The sequence below is a fragment of the Manacus vitellinus genome, unplaced genomic scaffold (genome assembly GCF_001715985.3).
Source record: "Manacus vitellinus isolate BGI_N305 unplaced genomic scaffold, ASM171598v3 scaffold_3_pilon, whole genome shotgun sequence".
NCBI classification, from domain to species: Eukaryota; Metazoa; Chordata; class Aves; order Passeriformes; family Pipridae; genus Manacus; species Manacus vitellinus.
In genome coordinates this window covers 9,358,989-9,378,983 of record NW_021940535.1, presented here as the reverse complement: position 1 = coordinate 9,378,983, position 19,995 = coordinate 9,358,989, and the positions used below count along the sequence as shown (strand labels likewise).

The window sequence follows — 19,995 nt, the reverse complement described above, 5'->3', positions numbered from 1 at the left end:
ACTATTCTTTTTGTCCTCACCTGAGCATTTTGAGAGCATTTGGTGGTACATAGATTTAAAATAAGGTGAGAATTTAAACAGGAAACAAACTTTATGTCAAGTTTGGGTTTTTTTAAGAGCTGAAATGTTTGAGTGAGTGTGGTTCCATATTTCACAGGCTTTGGAAACACAAACTCATTTGTCAGTATTTCATAGTATATTATATTGGTAACCTAATAAGAGATATCAGAGTAAAAGATGAAAAGTTCCTCTCCAAGTATATCACTGATCTAAAAGTGCAATGTGGACTGAGATGCAATGAGAAGTTTCAATACACTTGTTTTAGCATATGTTTTTTCTACTTTGTTATTTCCCAGTGTCAAAAATTATCTTGCTGGATCTAATTGAAGTTACAGAGTTCATGTATGGCAGACCTACTGCTGCATGTCTAGCATTCTTCAGCAAGATGAACAACTTCTGATGTGTTTGCATGCCTGCAGACAGCTTTGACAATATCTACAAAAACCAAACAGCACCTCAGTTTTCCTAGCTAACTGGTGAAAAGTTCTTGAGGAAAAGAAAGATGAAGTGTTAGATTATTTCAGTGCTAAAAAGCAAAACAACAGACAAGCTGGCAACAAAAGAAGTCAAACCACTCCATTCACGTAGCGCATACAAGGATTTCTTTCATCAGTTCTCAGAAAGGGATCAACAGTCATAAGAACTCAAGTTAATAAGAAAATTAACATGACAAAAATCCCTCAAATTCAGGATTCTGGAATAGCTTCTACAGAAACCCATGAAGTATTTGAACTTTCATTATATCAGATAGGATGCATTTGTATTACAACAAATAAGCATTACTAGAGGAGTAAATCTACAGTTATGTAGTTAGAATTTATCTGTTGAAAAAATGTGCCCTTTTCTCTGCCTCTCACCCACTCTTAAAAAACCACTGTTGTCCAGAAAAAAAACCCCAAACAACCAGGTGTTAGGACACACTCTATTGCCCCAATATTGAGATGTGAGACAATTTGAAAGAAGAGTTGGGTGATACAGATCCATTGCTTGTCAAGAAGAAAACTATTGATCTAATCTGATAATCTGATTCTAACCTAATTTTGAAAATCTTTCTGTGCAAATGAAGAGCATCCAATGCACAAGGATGCAGCCTACACTGAAATTTAGCTACAGTAGACAGAGATGAAATTTTAATGGAGCAGCTAATAAAACCATCATCTATAGTCACCTTGGTATATAATTTTTTGGTGAAGCACGCACTTTCACGAGAGCAAATTGCTAAACTCAAAAGCATAGAAGAGTTAAGCAGCTGTAGAAATATGACTATGATCCCCACCTGGAGTTTTGCGTTCTTACGGGTGATACACTCTCTAATCATGGTACCAGTTGTTTCATTAATACACAAAACTCTACAACTGCTGATAATCGTAATTTGTTTCTGTGAGCAGGACTTCCTTTTGAATTAGACTTGAAAAGTATATGAAAATCTTGAATGATAGAGGTCATCATCTTGATAGGTGCAGCTTTCAGAACCTTTGTTTAGTAATGCTCAATTTGCTGGTTTTCTGAAAAACCCACTGCTTTAGTACTACTCTTTTACATTATGATTCTTCCAGAAGATTCTTGGTAAAATATTAGTTTTGGAGCACCATTTCCAAAAGAAAAATACTGCATATTCTATATGATATTTATAAAAATACTATTTTGATTACTAAGCCATATGCATTTTCAGCTTTTCTTCCATACTTGAAGACATTAGAAAAGGAGATTTTAGCAAATCTTGATCTAAAGTTAAATGTCCGTAGGACAGAATCCACCAAAAACTATACTTATATTTAATGCAGAAGGGTTCGATGGTGTGTGAATTGAGCTTCAGAGGACAGAAACACCAGAACAATTTTTACATTGCAAGTGTGCTTTACAGGAAAGATTCTGTTGTATAGATTTTTCTCAGGTGAAGTTGCCATAGGATATCAATATATGCTTACCAATTAGAACTCAAAATAAGAAGCTCTTGTAGAGAGTTGTTTATGGTGCTGGAGTTTCTATTAAATAAATATTTCTACATCAGAGAGATAAACTTGCTGTTTCTGTTGTGACTGGCAATTACAGCACAGCAGTGCAGAAATGACAAGTGCGTCTGTGACAGACTTTTAAATGAACCCACCTTATTCACAAAGGATTTTTTCTAAAGCTGATATCTGCAGTCAATTAATGTCAAAATGTGAGATATTAATATAGGAATTGAATACTCTGAAGTAGCTTAAAAATAGTTGCTAGCATGAATACTTATTGTTAAATAGCTCTGCACAGATCTGTTGTGCTGTACTTGAACCAGTTCAATAAATATTGTAAAGAGATCTCATAGTTTTCTGTGTAAGTCTTGATTACTTTCTGTACATTTTTATTTGTTGTTGTTCATAGACTCTTTAAGCTTTTACGCCTTAAATATCTGTTGTGTCAGGTTTCCTGCAAGGCTTGATTACTCAGGAGATGACATGTTTTGGTCAGAGTTATCAAGATGTTACCTTGTACTTCTCTGTTACCTTCTCTTCTCTGGGTTTTGCATTTCTTTTAGCAGTTGTTTGGCTTTTATCCTTTGTGTTTTAAGTAAATTGTAATTTGTGTGGAGTAGGTAAATTTGCGAAGTCCAAAGATTTAAATGTCTACAGTGGCTGTAATGTAGCTCTTGACAACAGGTTGACTTCAGGGCACCATCTGACAAATGAGGATGATCTTCTGCCTAAAATTCTTTCCTTGGTTTAAAATGAAATGGAATAATCTAGTGCTTTGAACTATGTATCATATTAATTTTCTTCATTTTAGTTGTTCTCTCTTACCTTGTCTTTGATGTTCAACTATATCCTCACTTCGATGTTGTTTTCATCAGTCTGCAAATTCCTGTTAGAACTGAATTATTTTTAATGCTAATAGTAATAAAAGTCTGATCAGTCAATATTATAAACATTATGCATCATAATTGATTTAAAGAAAGATAACTAGAGAGAGCAGGATTATTATAAGAATTTTTCATTGGTGCTTTTTTATTGTGTGCTGAATGCAAATATCCTTCTTAGGCACTTCATAGATTTATGATGTATTTAAACTTGAGTCATTTGTCTGGATTTTCATCAGACTTGGATTCCACCAGTCTGTAGAATTTTGCCAGTTTCCTATTTTTTAGGTATTCCAGTGGTGGGGTTTTGTTATGTGGAGGTGCCTTTTTTTTTTTTTTAATACAAAAGTGAATTATAGAATATTCTAAAATAATCTGTGAATAGTGTTTCTAATGGACTATGTTAAAGGAAACTGGGTTTATATTTCTAATTCTCCAACCAAGAATAATTTTTTCTTAAAAAACTTTTTCTTAAAAAAGTGCACTATCTCTCGAGACTGTTCAAATTTAATACATTAAGACCTCATGAATATTTTACTGTATGTTTTTTTCTGAGTGTTTTATAGATATTCAGATTCTTTTCAAGAGGTCTCCTAAATGCTTCATTTTTAGCAGTAATTTTTCAGGGGCACTCGTAAGGAAAGTTTGTGATTTCCATTTCTGGCAGCACAGGCGAATGTTGCATGCCTACTTCATGGCTGCTGAGACTGTTATATCCTCTTGGAGACAAGTAGATCAGTTAGAAATACAGAATATGCTTGAAGAATATGTGTTAGGATGACTGGCAGCACAGGGAATCCGGGCAAAATTTGCTAATGATCTGTGCTTGTGTTGGAGTCTACAAGTTCAGCAGCCACTGTTTGTATGTGTAACAGTTTTTTTTTTTTTTAATGACTTCAAAAGCAAAATGTTGAGAGACACATGGCTGGTGTTTCTTGTGAATTAGCATATACAGTGCTTTCAGATACAGAAACCTCTTCTTTAGTGGTTTGGATAAGCATAAGTGCCAAGATTGTCAGTCAGTATGGTGAGCTTTCAAGTATTCCAGCATTTTTGAGAGGTGATGGAATCATTATTGTGTCTAAAATCAAGACATAAGATATAGCCAGGCAAATTCCTGAGTTAACAGCTGTAAGAATTCCCATAATCTAGCTTGCATCAATTTTGCACAGTTTTTGCAGTATGTTGCACGTTGCATTTGAATTCTTTTGGAACTGTCTTGATTGTCACTCTATAGGCAGCTAGAAACATGGCTGTTGCCTTGGGAATATTATTATTGATGATGATAAAGACTTTCAAAGTAAAACATACAAAATGAAATATCTGTCTGTCTTATGAATACAGTTTAGGAACAATCTTGTTCAAGCTTGACTGATATGCTACTAGGCTGATTTATTCACACTTAGGACAAATATTATTTGTTTGTGAATCTCTAACTAAATTATACTAAGTGTATAAATGTGTTGAGAAGGTACACTGTATGAGTAAACCTATCAAATCTGACAACAGACCCTCTCTCACACTCCTCCCTATATATATGTGCCTATACATCTTAACAACAACAATATTGAAATCCTTCTTTGAGATTCTGCCCCTATCTATGCCTGGTTGACCTTGTCTGTTGACCAGCTAAGCTCTTGAGGAGTGGAGTCTTTCAGCCAGGCATTAAACTGCAGTGCTGTACCTCCTAACAGGGCCTGCCCTCAAACTTCTCTAATAACCACATTCCACATGTGTATATTTTGTCACAAAACCAGTGCCCTTTCTACAGCCTGACGATTTGCAACATGAGATCTGTACTGGAAGAGCCTCCAGTTTCATTGTCTAGAATTTTAGAATAACAGTAGACGAGTCATTTACCTTGCAGGGAACATAATTTTGGAGGTTCCTTCTTTTTCGGCAAATGGTATAACCTAAAAATCTTCCTAAAAATTAGCTACTCTAGATGAAGCCTTATGCCAAAGTGAGATTGAATATATAATTATGTTCACACTCAGATATGCCATGACCCCTGAGGATCTTTAGTGATAGTGTAATGATAGTTTGTATGGACTATAAGTGATGTGGTGTTCAGACTCCTGCAGTGTATCCGATTTGGTTAAAAGAAAGTGCCAATCTCTACCTATTACCTACAAGAGAAAAATAATAATAATGCATATGTGCAAAATATGAAGCCCAGTCTTTCCCAATGAAAAAGTAAAATTGATGAATTAAGCTTTCTTTATCTATTTCAATTATAGGAAGACTTTGGATGGTTTAATAATGCCTCTTTTGTGAGTCTTGACTCACATTTGTTGTCACAGTTACGGCAATGCTTGCTGGTCATAGAACGATGGATTACTGGTATCACACCTTGAAGGTGTTCCTTTCAGACCTCAAATATACAGAATACTACACAGAAAGCCATTAGTGAATATTACAACTGTGGCTGTAGAATCATTCTTCAGTGTGGGCTATAGACTAGAATGCTTTCATTTTCAAACATCTTTCAGCTTTTTTTAACACATAAGGGGTGAAACATTTTTCTTGTTCTTTCAGTTCTCCCCTTGTACCAATAAAAATTGCTGACAAATGCAGCCTTATTTGCAGCTGTTAATTTTTAGTTGTATAAAATCATCTCAACAGTTTTCCATCAAGTTTTTTTTCATTTAGATGTAGCTTTTATGTACTCTTTCACTAATCACAAAGGCTGCTTTGGATTTGACAGGACTTAGTAGGTCAACAGAGCTTGAATTGGAGAAGATAGTTTTATGGTCTACTGAGAAACCAGTTTTACATGGAAATTAAATACAAGAACAAGGGTTGGAAAATGTTAAGGCTATGGTATAAAGTAAAACATACCTGTGTGAGCCAAGGACAGAATACTAGCCATTTTTAATTTCCTGACTTTCCTTAGCTTGTATTTCAGTACTTTTATTTAAATACTCCTTTTGCCTGCATTTTTACAACTTAAATGGACAGACATATTGGCCAACTTCTCGGCTACTGTACACTGACACCAGTTAATCATATGTTTCTTTGTCTTTTAGTGAAACTCAAGATTCTTATGTTTATATTGTCCTATTTTTCATGATTTGTAGTATAATTAGGAGTGCCTGGCTTGGCTGTTTTTGATGCTTTGTACATATTGAGTTTCATTGCCCAGTATGTGGGAATGTAGACAGCATTTACCAGCTCATTAACCTCTTTAAATTGGCTGCAGAATGGATGATTTCCTGTCACCATCACAGGTCAGTGGATGCATTGCACTCTAATGGACTCTTTCTAGAATATTTGAAAAACGTTAAGCTACCACAGCATTGATTGATAGATTGGTGTATTTTTCTAATTTACATGTTTTTTGAGGGGGCAAATCCTGATAAGATAGTAGGTTAATGCTGTTTTTATTCTGAAGTTAGGAAAGGCAAATGTTGACTAAGAAAACTTTACTAGGTGATCCTGTTTCTCTGCAAAATATAAGTATTTTATACACATACAGCACATTTTCAGGACACTAAGTGTATGTTTGGATAAGGTTGAAGTGCATATGACTGTGTGGTCTTACTGATGTACTTGACCACTAGTAAGCATCTAACCTAGATCTGGAATTTAACAAGGTCGAGAAGGGTGGTCTTTGCTCCTCTGTGTTAAAAGTAGTACCCTTCACAAAAGCCATATGTATTTAATTAAAGAAATTAATTAAACTTATTTGCTTGTCAGTGGACTCCAGCAGGGTTGACACCATCATTCTTTCAAATGTTACACTTATCAAGTAGTGGAAATTTGGATAGGTAGATGATTTTGCTGTACAACTGAATGTTTTCAGTTAACTAGAACACACCATGAGAAAGAGCTTAAAAACTAGAAGACTTTGTCCAAGCTCTGTAAGATTGTCATGAGCAGGCTTTGTGTCTTCCTGGTTCATTATAGATGCTTTTAATTAATCATATGGTCTCATCACAGGCTGTAACTTAAGATTTCAAAATGCATCAAGAGGAGTCAATCTGCATTTCATATTGCAAAAATGAGATAGATGTCATATATTAGATTTTATGCATTAACCTAATAACCTTGTCACTAATAAGGGCTTCTGCTATCCAGGATTCTTGTTAAAGGAACATTTGTTTGTTTCACTGAAAACTACAGTACAAATTACAGCCTTGAAGCTAAGTTTTAAATATGCTTTTCAAGGTGCCTCATGAAAAGAAATTTTCTTGTTTTTACTGAGTGTTATTTGCGGAAACCTGCACTTTATTGTTATTTTGTGGAAATACATATACTGAATATGACACTGAATATGGCTTTTCCTCCTGAAAGCTTTTCCGTAGGTAGCTGCTCATTTTAACAGAAGTGATTACTAAGCTGTTTTTTTTCATAAATGTTGACAGCTCAGCATTATGCTGAAATCCAAGTCCCCATTCGTCACAGCACTGACACACCTCTGCTAATGCTGTGGGTATCATAACTGATAAATGGGTACTGAATGTCTGCAGCTTTGGGTTGCAGTCATGATGTTTTCTACTACTGATGTGTTATCAGAATATTAGATGTGATTCCAAAGAACGTATAATTGGATAAGTTTGGGGGTTTTTTCCTGGCCTTGATATATCTTCATCACAATGTTATGTGCTATGTATTATGTTTTTTTTAAGTCTCCATTCTGTTCTTAATTCTAAATGTCACAACCAGGAACATCTAGTTTTCAGTTATTAATACTGAATTTAACTGTTATATCACATACTGTCCTTACGTTATTATTATTAAAATTAGAATTCTCTGTTGATCTAATGCTGGAACAAGATTGTTTTTTCAGCTTTTGCTTGTACAAGTTGAAGTTGAGTGTTCATGACACTCATTAACCCCCCAATTATATTTTATCTATCAATATAATTTGAAAATCTCGGTCCTTGTTTTGTTACTTTATTTTAAATATGCTACATCATATTACAGTTCACTTAATTTTATTTAATTTCCATTTCTTTCATGCAGGGTTGGGAAGAAACTGTGGATGCTGCAGTTTCTTACTTGTTAAGAACTTGTTTGTCAAAGAGCTCTAAAGAGCAGGCCCTGACTCTCAGCAGCCAGTTGTGCATGCCCAAAGATACCAGCAGACTGAAGAAGAACATCACCCTCTTCTGTGATAGATTGGCCAAAGGTGGTCGCCTTTCATTAAGTACAGACTTGGCCACTCAGCAAGCTGCTGTCATGCCAGGTAAGCTGTGAAGTACATCTTCAGATTTCAAAATACTTATTTGCATATTAAAACTAAAAATTGTACACGTTTTATTTTACTGGCAGCTTGGTTTTCATTGATTATGACAACCAGACACTGTGTCGCAGACCAGTAGAATGACAGTAGAATGAATATGCTCAGTAATGCAGCAAATGAACTCCAGATGGTCATCTTTATCCTCTAAAAGTCTTATCTCTTATTTCTTTGCACTTTTCAATTGGATGTGTACGTGTGTAGTTTCTAATGTGACAGAAAAAGGAGGAGTGAAAAGTCCTGCTTTCTTGATAAAGAAATTATTATGGTTGCATTGGTGGCTTTATGGCCAAATTATGAAGTACTGATAACACCAGAGAAAAAAAATCTGCAGCATTAGAAAGTACTAGCTGGCTGGGTGGTATCTCATAGAAAGCATGAAATTGAAGATGAAACTAATTTAAGTGTGTGTTGAATAGTATTTCTCATATAGAAAAAGAATGTGGACACGATTTCACAGTGCACAATGATTTAAATGACTGTCATGGAATTACCATTTTTAAAGGAAATTTTGTTCATGTCCTTTTCTATATTCCTACTTTAAAGTAATATTGGGACCAAAGGCTTATCTTTTCTGCAGAGTCTGAAGTTTAGTGTCTTTGCACTATTGCAAGACATTTTCTTCCTGCCTTTTTCCTCTTGTGAGACAGATAGTCTCTTAGTAAACATCAGATACTCCTGCTGGCTTGGAAACAGGTATTTTCTATCCCAGCTTTCTGCTCTAAATTTCGATTGGCTGTTCATTCTGCTTCATACACTCCTAAACCACAAAATATCACTATGCCCTTTGACCTCAATGACTTCCTTCCACTACAGCAGTCTTCACATCTACTGGGAAAAGTATGTATTGTATGTATACTTCATGCTTAAAAATTGGAGTTTACTATTTTGGGTATTGTTTTTGATAAAGTTTGGAGTTGTGTTAGGGCAGTATCTTGATTATCAGTACTTTGTTTTCTTACATTACAAAGAATAATTAAATTCCTGTTTAATATAATATAATATGAATGACCAGCTTGGAAGTCCCTGTTACTGTTATGTGCAGCCCTCCTTTGTGTGTGCTGCTGTAAGTGATCTGGTAAAACGGCTGCAGACAGTGCAGTGGTAGAAATTTTATATATATATATATATATACATATACATACATACATATATATATGTATTTGTAATTTTTGTTTAGTGTTACACTATTCCCGTATCTGGAAGCAGATTCATAATCATGTGAGGCTAAAAAAGTGTCATATTTGTTTTAGAAATTTTTGTTAGTATTTCTTTGCAAGACTAAAATATGTGTAAAAGGCACTTCTTTTGTTGACCTTTGATTATATAACCATTGTCTTCATTCTTCTAAGAATTCTGAAAAGGTGTAAATAGCTGCAGTTCATCTTTTTCTACCTATGCTAATAAGGTGAATTGATTTAATAAGGAAATTCACTTCTACCTGTACAGTTGGCTAGTGTTACTCAGTTCAGGGAACTGTGCAATTTGATTATGAATAATTCTGTTAGGAAAAGACAGAAAAATTTGTAAAAATTGTAAACAAATTGGAGGAAATCTTACTCTTGATGAAATACCTTGGGAAAGGGCCCAATCGTGCTCCCAACACAGTGGATACAAAGACTAAAATATTTAAAACTGCTAAACCCACTGTTTTCTATTACACAAGGGCAAAATAACACCAAGAAGGCATGAGTGACATGTGCGAGAATAATTTTTACTACTGTGGTAGAGGTAGACAGTTATACTGCCTTTCAAATAAAACAAGGAAGAAGTACATTCCAAGGAAAACATAAGGTATTTGACTGTAGGCTGTTAGCCAAGTATTGATGATACCTGGGACCAGAATTACCATTTTACATGATGCATAGTGAAAAATTGAGTACCTGTAAGGAACTGGTTGAGACCTGGTACAGCAGTGTCACACCCATCATAAACTATTCTAGCTGTTCTTGAAATGCCTTTTGGCCATAATTAACATTAAAAAGAATTAAAACCTGTAACCCAAATGCAGATTTCAAAATAAATAGTTTTGCTTTCAAAATTGCTCTTGTACGTAGCCCTTTTGAATATCAAATCACCTAACTAAGAATCAAAATTATGACCTAATGAGGCTAACACTTCAGAATATCACAAGAAGGTATCATTTAAAGAAATTATAAAACCTAATACAACTTTCTTATTTTCATTTAGAGTTCAGCCTGACGTCTTGATAAGAGTCTGTTTATGCATTTCTTCATTAACTGTTGAGAGAATGTTATTTTTGAAAGAGCTCAAAAATAAAGAAATTTCATCCTATACTACAGGACAGGCTCATTGACCCTGAAATTAGCTCAGTTGGTTAAAACATGGTGCTAATAACACCAAGGTTGTGGGTCTGATCTCCACATGGGCCATTCACTTAAGAGTTGGACTCAATGATCCTTGTGGGTCCCTGCCAACTCAGAATATTCTGTGATTAGGGATAAATACTTCTGCCAAATGCTCAGAATAGCGTAGTATTTAAGGAGTCACTCTCCAGCAGGATGAGCTGTATGATTTGAAACTGTGTGTGTCTTTGAACAGGCTGGAGAAAACTTGGAGGGTTTTTTGAGAGTAAAGTTTTAACTGGTGCTTTTTAAACATATTTGTCTTGTCACCTGTTTGGGTTTTCTGTGGCTATCTTTACCTTGGCAAGTAGTGTGGTCTGTTAGAAGCAGATCTGCAGGGAGTTGTACTTGAGGCCAGCAACATGACTTGTCATCTGTGTGTTTCAGAAGTAGCTCTGTGCCTGTCTGATGTTCTCCATTAGCAGCTGGAGTGCTCTAGGTACATTCCTGGGATTCATCTGCCTGGTGAGATTCAGCTAAATGAAATGAATTCACGTGGCCGAGACCATTCCTCAGTGTGGAAACAGTTAGTGGGGACAATCTAGAAATTTACCTCACTGTTGATTCCAATTAAAAATGCCTGTTCTGTTTACACGGGGAAGAAACTGAAAACAAAGCCTGATAAAGGGAAACCAGTATACAAAATAACTATGTGCTGCTGAGTAAAGAGCTCTTTGATAATGCCTGGAAAATAGACGAACTTCTCTCAGCCCTTAAAGGAGAGAACAGGAGTAGGTAGGGAAGAATGAGGTAGAACTATACATGGAGAGGAAGAGTGAGACTTGTGTTTGTATCTGAGGATTTATGGCTAAATACTGAATGTTAATGTAGGGGAAAGTTCTTCAGGATGTTTAAACTCCAAGCTAAGCCAGAGATGGTCCCATAATTGTTCAGTAGTGTAGCTTGAGAATTTTGTTCATTGCCACTTTTTCTTAAGCCCGTTCTTTTTCTTAATTGTGGAAACCACTTTTTCTGTAGCAACCAACTATTACAAATTTCTTTTAAAGTTGACCCTTCAGGCATTGCAGCAGTGTAACAGTAGGCTCAGTTTCTAGAAGTTATATTTAATATGTTCAAGATGGTGACCCTGAAATCTGGAGAAATTGCCTTAAACCACATTGAAAAGCTGATGATTATTTTTAAGTGTCCAACTATTTGAAAGATGCCTTCAAAAGTAATTGTCAGTATTTGTAGTTAATCCAAGAGTATATGTTAGAAGGAGGCCATAGTCCCTGCTGGATTTGGTTTTGTTCATTATTTTCTTTATAGGCTTCAGGGATTGCATTTGGGCATGAATGTTAAAATTGTGGTTTTGCAACAAGCTTGCAGTAGTTTCAGGCATATTGAAAGAACAATAATGCTGATCTTGATAAATTAGAGGAAGGACTTGAAGTTAGTAAGATGGTTTTCAGTTGAGACAAGTGTCAAGGACTCTAGCAAGTAAGAATCTGACAAACTAAAATTTGAGAAATAATTCCTTAAGCACTGTTGCCATAGGATAGGCTCAGGGGTGTTATAGTGAACCAGCAACTGAATAGAAGTCAGGAATATGATTGCATTAAGGTGAATTCCAACTTTGGAATGTAGTCATATGACTTCTAATGAGGAGATATGAATATTTCTTTCTATTCTTCAGGAGAAATATTCACAGGGGAACAGAATTCAGGAAAAACCTGGATGAATTGGATAGAGTTCAGAGAAGAGCACAGAAACTATAAATGATGGAAACAATTTTGCCTTTTGTTTCTTCTGAGGGAAAAATAAGGAGAAGTTTGAGGAGGGACATGATAGTTTTCCAATATGTAAGATGTTTTTATGAGTGATTAAAAGTTAATCAGAATCATTGGCTAAATATGATTATAACTGTAAGTCACATCAGGCTATATCGTGTACTGTGTTGCCTTTGGCAAAGCATAAACAGTTGGATGAGAGGAATGGTGAGGGGCTTAGGGAATGGTGCCAACCCGAAGTGTGGGTCAGTGCCAGGGAAGTGCTGGGAAAGGTGATGTGGGCCACCCAGGTTGTCATGTATTGAGTTTAATGGTTGTGAGAATTTATAGCATAAATCCTGATGACCTGCAGTTAACTACAGTTAATTCTTTAGTTTTTAATGCTCTTATAATATCTGTGTGTTTTGCAGGGTTGCTTTTAAAACATCATCAATATTAGCTGTGGCTGTTTGACGACTTGTCAGTCTGATCGGATCTCTGTTGACATTATTGCTTCCCTTGTATTTTGGGTATCTCAGCTACTCTGGCTAGAATGTGATTCTGGTTTTCCTGTGTTAGTTCCTAATGTGATGTGCAAATGCCACTTGTATCAGTTCAAGGCTTTGTTCAAGCAAGGATTTTAAATTTTAAATTAGGACTTTATTTTTCTTTAAAACCATCCTTTTTCTTCTACTTCCTGTTTTTAACTGGACTTCAGTAATTGTTTTTCTCTTTGTTTCGTTAGAAGATCTTTGTACTGTGCTCTAACATGATTTACTTACATAGCTGAATATAACTGGAGCAGTAGAGAAGCTATTATTTAACCTAAAAGTCATTTACTGGGCTGCATCACTGAAATCTGTGGAATGCCAAAGATTGTCATCTCCCTGAACCTTTAGAACTGACATTATAAGGAAAAAGAGGAATAGTTTGCATCCAGGAAATAGGATTTGCAAATAGTTTTGTGTAAGTATAATATTTAAAATTTATATGAAATTAGAGCTAGAAGTCAAGATGACTGCCTATCTAGTTTTCCCCTTTGTCTTGCAATGGGGTTAATGTATCCAGAACATCACTGTTTATCTGAACTCTTAAACACCTCAAACAAGGTTGAACAATATCTCTTGATAGCTTTTATGGTAGCTTAGTGTCTTTGTTGGAAGATTTTCCTCTTGTTTGATATACATTATTTTTTCCTGCAAATCAAACTGGTTTATTGTGGATATTGAAGGTGGAAGTAGGAATTAATGAAATTCTATATTGTTTAAAACTTTGGAATATTTTTTAGTACATTCCTTCAGTAACTTTTATACTGATTGTGACTAAATTATCTCAACCTTTTCATGGTGATTTTCAGTTCTTACTGATTGTTTTCCAAAATTGGAAAACTTTTCCTTTAGTCTGTATCAGGCAATATACCCTGCTGTACTCTGCCCCATTTCAATTCCAAGACCCTTTCCTACAAATGTGTTGCCTAACCAGATGTTTCCCATTTTGTATTTATACTGAAGAAGCATAGTAGTGTTTACTTGATTTGATGCTTTGTATTCATAGCTTTTATCAAGTTGATTATAATTCTACTTTGTATAATCATGTTTCTATAATTTAGATTAAAAATGGGTAAATGCAAACTCTAAAGACAATGTTCTTTGCCACATTAAATATATATATGCACCCAGAATTTATAGTTACGCTTTAGAAGATGAAAGGTTTTCAAGGTTTTTTTTTCCTTGCATAAGCTTTTAAAAACCTCTTTTCAAAATCTTGTAGTGATATCTGAGAGTCAGTATTGCCCATTTTAAAGCTGTGTTCTTCATTGGGAAATTGGGATGCAAGAGAATGTGTAATATTCCTTAAGGAACTCTCTGTTTACATGCTATTAAACTTGAGGAGAATGTTAGTACTAATTGGAAAAACATGTGGGCTTGAGATTCTGGAAGAGCAGTATTAATTTATGTATTAGACATAAACATTGCTGCGAAGTTCCTAGTACACTGAGTGTGCCGTAAAGGAAGACCAGGAATTGTTTGGTCTGAAAAAATAGGATTGTTGTTGCAAATTCCTCCCTTACACCATTAATTGTCAATTCTTCATTGCTCGTTAGGGGAACAGAACATGCAGTATGCATCAGGTATTCTCAAACTTTATAGTATGGACTTTAATGCAGAATATCTTGAAAAATGTACTGGCTGCAATTTGTACTCACACAGATTCTCATATTTTTTTTTTTTTTCCTGGAGAAGTTAAAATCATATAGTTTAGATTTCAAGATGCATGAAGAAGGCACAGACACAAGTTGGTACTGAGGACTGGACAATGCTTTTGAACTATGAGCAAATATTGTCAAAATCATTTGAGGCTGACAGGGCATGGTTGGAAATCTTTTCAAGTATTGTGAGCCCGAGATCATGGTGCATTGACAGCTTTGTATGGCCTTCCATGCTGGTGCAAAAGACTGTATAAAAATATGGATTTTTTTCTCATAGATGTGACACAAGTCCAGTGTTGTTTGTTTTTGTAGAAGACTATGGTCCATTATGAAGTGTGAATATCACTTAAGATATTTTCCATATGTTTTCTATAGCAATAAAGTATTAAACCACTTTTTTGGTTTTCCTTTAGTAACCCTTAGAATAATGCTTTTAGATATTTTTTTCTTATTTTAGTTTCAATATGTTGGTTATTCATAAAGCTTTTCAGCACTGCTTATTAAATCTATATGAAGAAAAGTATTCACAAAGCTTGCTGCAAGTACTTGCAAGGATTTTGTAGACTTGAACACTGCTCAGTACTGACTGATGGAACTGGTCAGTGGAAACTGTCATTGACCAAATTAGATTCAACATTTTACCCATCTTTTCCATAGTGTTCCTCACCTGTTTCCAGTATTCTCCATCTGTTTCCATTCCAGTAACATTTACAAAAGTATCTAAAGAACATTGGCAAGTATCTGTGAGGTCAGGAATCTAAACCTTAATAGTAGTGCTTGTTTCTCATTGAAAGACAATTTGCTAAGGACTTTTTTCTTAGATGTACCCACAGGCTTTTGCAGCACACTTCCAAAACACTGTGTGCCAATTTTTTCCTATGGATTTGTTAGCTCAGGCCCTTAAATATAAATTTGACATTAAGTGACTCTAATTGTTGCAAGGAAAACTCTAACTCATCTTTTCTAACTTCCTTAGAATTGTACGGGTTGATCAATTAAATACCTTGAAGACTGATTTCACCAGGAAGTGGATTGTTTACTAATAGTGAAAAAATATTGTTTTAATGTGTGAGATTATATAAAAAGAGACTAACTCTACATTTAAACAGAAAGTTTTTTTTCTCACATTGGCTAACTAAATTTGTTTAATATATGAAATATAGCTATGTATTGCTGAAGTATCTCATTCATTACTCTTCATTTTTTAAGTGCTCAAAATTTGTATTTATCTGATTTGAAAATTAATGTATGTTTGCATTTTAAGAAGTACATGCTTTTTCTCTCTTGCCTGTAGAAGCCAGGGTTCACATGCCCAGATAAAGGTTACTCTGTGGGAACTCGTGTACTACTTGCTTTGAAACCAGAACAAATCCATCATGTATAAGTTTTTTCAAAATTCCTTTATTTTTCATATTACCTTAAGGGAAACAGACATTTGGTAAAATGTCTGGTTTTCTCCCTCTGATTTTCCATAATTGTGTTCTGTATTTCTCCTCTCTACATTAGGCTTCACTGGTTTCCCTCTCCATACCGTGCCCTTTGATGTCCATGCAACTCTATGCACAGTTCCTTCCCTGTGATACTTGGAGCAAGTAACTCTATCACTAGCCACCCAAGGGAGTAAATAAATGACTGACAGTGAGAGGTAGCAACCAAAGGATAGGAAGACCCTTTTCCTGGTCAGCTGTCAACCTGGGTGGCCCAAAGCAGAAACTGCAGAGAAAATCCTGTGGTACTAGGGTGGATCTATTAGGCAACAAGAGTTTAACAAGTGCGTAACAAGATTCTGACAAAGGTGTAAAAGAGGCTAAATCTGTAAACAGCATAATCATTGTGTGCTTCTGTGTCCAATTTGTGCAGCTCTGCACGGCTGAGCTGTTGTGCCAGTTTAAACATAACTTTCTTCTCTCTGCCTAATTGTAGATGATAATCACATAAGAATGAAAAGAACAAAGAAGTTGCTATAACTCTTACAACCCTTAGTATTGTCATGTGCTCCTGTTAAATTGTGTTGTGCCAGCTAAAAATGAGACACGATATGGTATCTAATGGAACATAATACAGTGCTGCAACTTTAATTTGACTTCTAGTTCTCCATGATTAAAATATTTTTGCAGAAAATTTTCAGCTGTTCATGATGAGCAGTTCTATCTTAATATAAAAGCCTAGAAATAAGCACATAGTAATATATCAAATATTTTAAACTAATTATTTGAGTACTGTTTTTGAGACTAAAATATGTCCCTTGCCCCATAAAGCTGATTTAGTGAAAAGGAAGGGGAGTAGCAAATCATTAGGGAGAGTTTTGGGAGCGCTTGCAGCAACAAGATTTTGTGGTTGCTCAAGAAAAGCTTAAGAGCATTTCAGTGGAGCCAGAAACTTGATTGTTTGGCTCTCTGCTGGGGAACTTTACTCTTTGTAACTTCTTTCCATTGCAACTTACTTTACTCTTTAAAACTTTTATTTCTATTGTTTTAGTAACTTTGGTCATTTATTTATGCAGAAAGGAAAATTGAACTATACAAAAAATAAGTGACTTTCCCAAGGTCGTACCATAGTACCTGTGTAAAAACAGAGTTCAAATATGCCTTGCAATCTTGTGTCGTAGGTCCTACGTACAGCTGGGTTTAGGTGTTTTACTGATAAAACACAGATTGCAGATTAATAGATTGTGGTCAGTCTAACAGTACTTGTGGCCTGTTCTTATATTATTTGGCATGGTTTAGGTGAAGATATTTAAAAATGGAAATCTGAATATCAGACTCGGGAAGAAAGCACAGAAGAATGTCTGAGGTGGTCTTTAAATTCATTTGGTCAACTTTTATCACCCTCAAATGGACTCAAATGATAGTTCTCCAATTGGTTAATTTTCAGAGATTATGTAAACAATGGTAAAGCATTGGAATTAATTTTTGTTTTAATTGACATGAAGGCACTGATAGAAAATATATGTAATTCTTTTTTTTCAGGGCATTCCAAATTCCAGTATTGTGAAAAGGGGCAAAATAAGATGGAAACGTAACAAGATGCGTTTCTGTGTAGGGCTGTGAAAAGATTTTTATTATGTTATTTAGAACATCTTCCCTCCTCAATTGATATTACAGCTGGCAAAAACCACAGGGGGAAGGAGTACAAAGGTTAAGAAGGCTAAAGCAATAATATTTTTTAAAAAATGAATAATTTAAAGAGGAAAATGTCATGCATAATGAATAAAAAAGAAATCCCACTTGAGATCTGGGATTCATTCATTTGTGGTACTATGAAATTTAGTTGGCAGCATTGCAATTCCAACTTGCCTCATCTAAGTACAGTTCGGATCAACACATTAGTGCCTTGGTATGCACAATTCTATTGCTGGCTCTTTGCATCAAAATCCATTAAATTTTAATACGTCCTACTTAGGTATAAGTGGTCACAAATGATTCATAATGTTGAGGTAAGCTTTTGGTGAAAATAACTGTCAGTTGAAAGAATTTCCCCTAATGATCCTACTTGTCACTGGGATTTATTTTCTATGTTGTTTGAGTCCTTGAGAGACCACAAGCAGAAATAAACTTCTAAAATATGTATTAATAAGGTAATTGTCCAAAACTATGGTGAAAGTATTGCTAAAGGAGAAACCGTACAGCCTCTGACCTTCCATTTCAGAAGACTCGATAGTAGCAGGTAAAAAAAGATAAAGCTAAAACCTAGATAGTTATTTTAAGAGGCTGGAAAAATTGTAATTTTTTAAAAAACATAAAGCCAAACCTTAATAATATAGCATAATCATTTTATTTAAGGTATGATATTAATGGAGATTCAATCTAGTCTAGTCATTCTTTGGATTTCCGCTTAACAGGTTTCTTGGTTTCTTTAAGTTTTTGTTTCCTGTGATATTTCAAGAACAACCTACAAGAATAGTGTATATGATTATTGGTACAATAATTGGTACAATGTACAATATGTACATTGGTATTCATACATGAGCTGTAGGCATTTGAAGACAATAATTAGCTCTAGTTTGTATGACATTGCTTTTCCTTTCCAGTCCCTTTCTAGACAAGACCACCACAAAATTACAGTGATTATCTACTTTTCATAACTACAACCATGGCAAAGAATCCATCCACAAAAAGGTATTGGAGGAGATATAGTACAGAAGGATGAAGGAGGTGAGAGTGGTTTGGAAAATAATTTCCAGGTCTCCTCTCTTCTCTTAAAATTTTGAACACAGATTATTTGGGAGCCTTTTCCTTTTTTTCTTTTTCTTCATATGTGTATGCAACATTTCTCTTAAGCTGATTGTAAGTATTTATTTTAGTGTAATATATGACTCAAGACAAGTTATGTTGAGGTTAATGGCTTATTCAGTTTCTTCTGACTAGAAGTAGCATCCTTTAGCCAGCAGAGATGCAACTGTTTACACATCAGGAGATGTTGTGGCCATTATTTCAGGTACCACAACCCATTTGTTTTGCATTTGCCACTTGACTTCATTTTCTGACACATTTTGGTTGAGTAAACTTGACTATTCTCTTACACTACCATAATTTATATGCATCTGAGTTGAAATTGCTAGTGTTACATTATTTTAAACTGTCCTGAGCAAGTGTACCCAGAATGAGATAGTTGCTTGTATAATTATTTTTTTGTGTGTGTTATCACTGAAATTTGTCTCACAGCTTTTGAAGGGAAACTCTTACTCCATATTTTGTATGGCCTTCAATTAAAAAAAATTAAAGAATAAAAAAAACACTTGAGCAAGGAAGGTATTAGTTTTTCAGTTTTTTTCAATAATCAGATTTCTTTAAAATGAAGTAAAGGTGTTTGTGTATGTGGGATTGATTTCAACATTTCTATTATGTAGGTAGTGCAAGCAACATGGACAAGTCTGTGGAAGTCTGTGGTGAACTAGCACCATTTACAGTGTATTTGTTCTTCCACATTACCATAAAGAGTCTAATAAATCTACGCCTAGTGAAAATTTCATATTTTGTACATGCAGAACTGATTTTTCAATTACTTCAGACTTTTTCAGAGCTTAATCCAAATCCTGATGAAATCTGTGGGAGTTTTTCCATAGTCTTCAGTAAGCTTTGGCTCAGGCCCCCACTTTTCAATTTTTCAAGCAGATTTGCCAAAAATCTGCAGAGAGCCAGGCACTTGGAAAGTTTTTACTTGCAAAGTACAGCTGGTTTTGAGTTGCATACAGAAAAGTTCCCAGTGCTTTTCTGAAACAAAAAAAATTAGTTTTAAAGGTCTTATAACTTCAGTAGGTAAAAGAGTGCCTTTAACATGTGAAGCTGAATTTGTCTTGGGTCTAAGCGTGATGAAGTCTGTATGAGAAGGTTGTTTTTAAAATGCACAACTATATAATAACAAAGCTTAAAATGGCAGTTTTTTTATGACTTAAGCTAAAATTTTCTTGGGTTGTGAGTTTCAGAGAGCCAAGGGTGTCTGTACTAATAAATGACTTCTCTTTTTGTTTGGGTTTTTTTGGTGTTGGTGTGGGGTTTTTTGTTTGTTTGTTTGTTTTGTTTTGACTTCCCTTCCCTCCCCCCTGCAGTGGAAAACTACACTGCAATTAA

At 34.9% G+C, this 19,995-nt stretch overlaps 1 protein-coding gene across 2 annotated transcripts in view; it reads left to right on the top strand.

Moving 5' to 3' along the window:
- The window catches only part of BBS9 (Bardet-Biedl syndrome 9), a 288,272-nt gene that overhangs the window by 135,102 nt on the left and 133,175 nt on the right, over window positions 1-19,995 (top strand). For both annotated transcript variants that reach the window (XM_029961886.1, XM_018075872.2), the window contains exon 21: window positions 7,865-8,087. In XM_029961886.1, coding sequence (XP_029817746.1) covers window positions 7,865-8,087 — 223 coding nt within the window. The remainder of the gene's footprint in view (window positions 1-7,864; window positions 8,088-19,995) is intronic.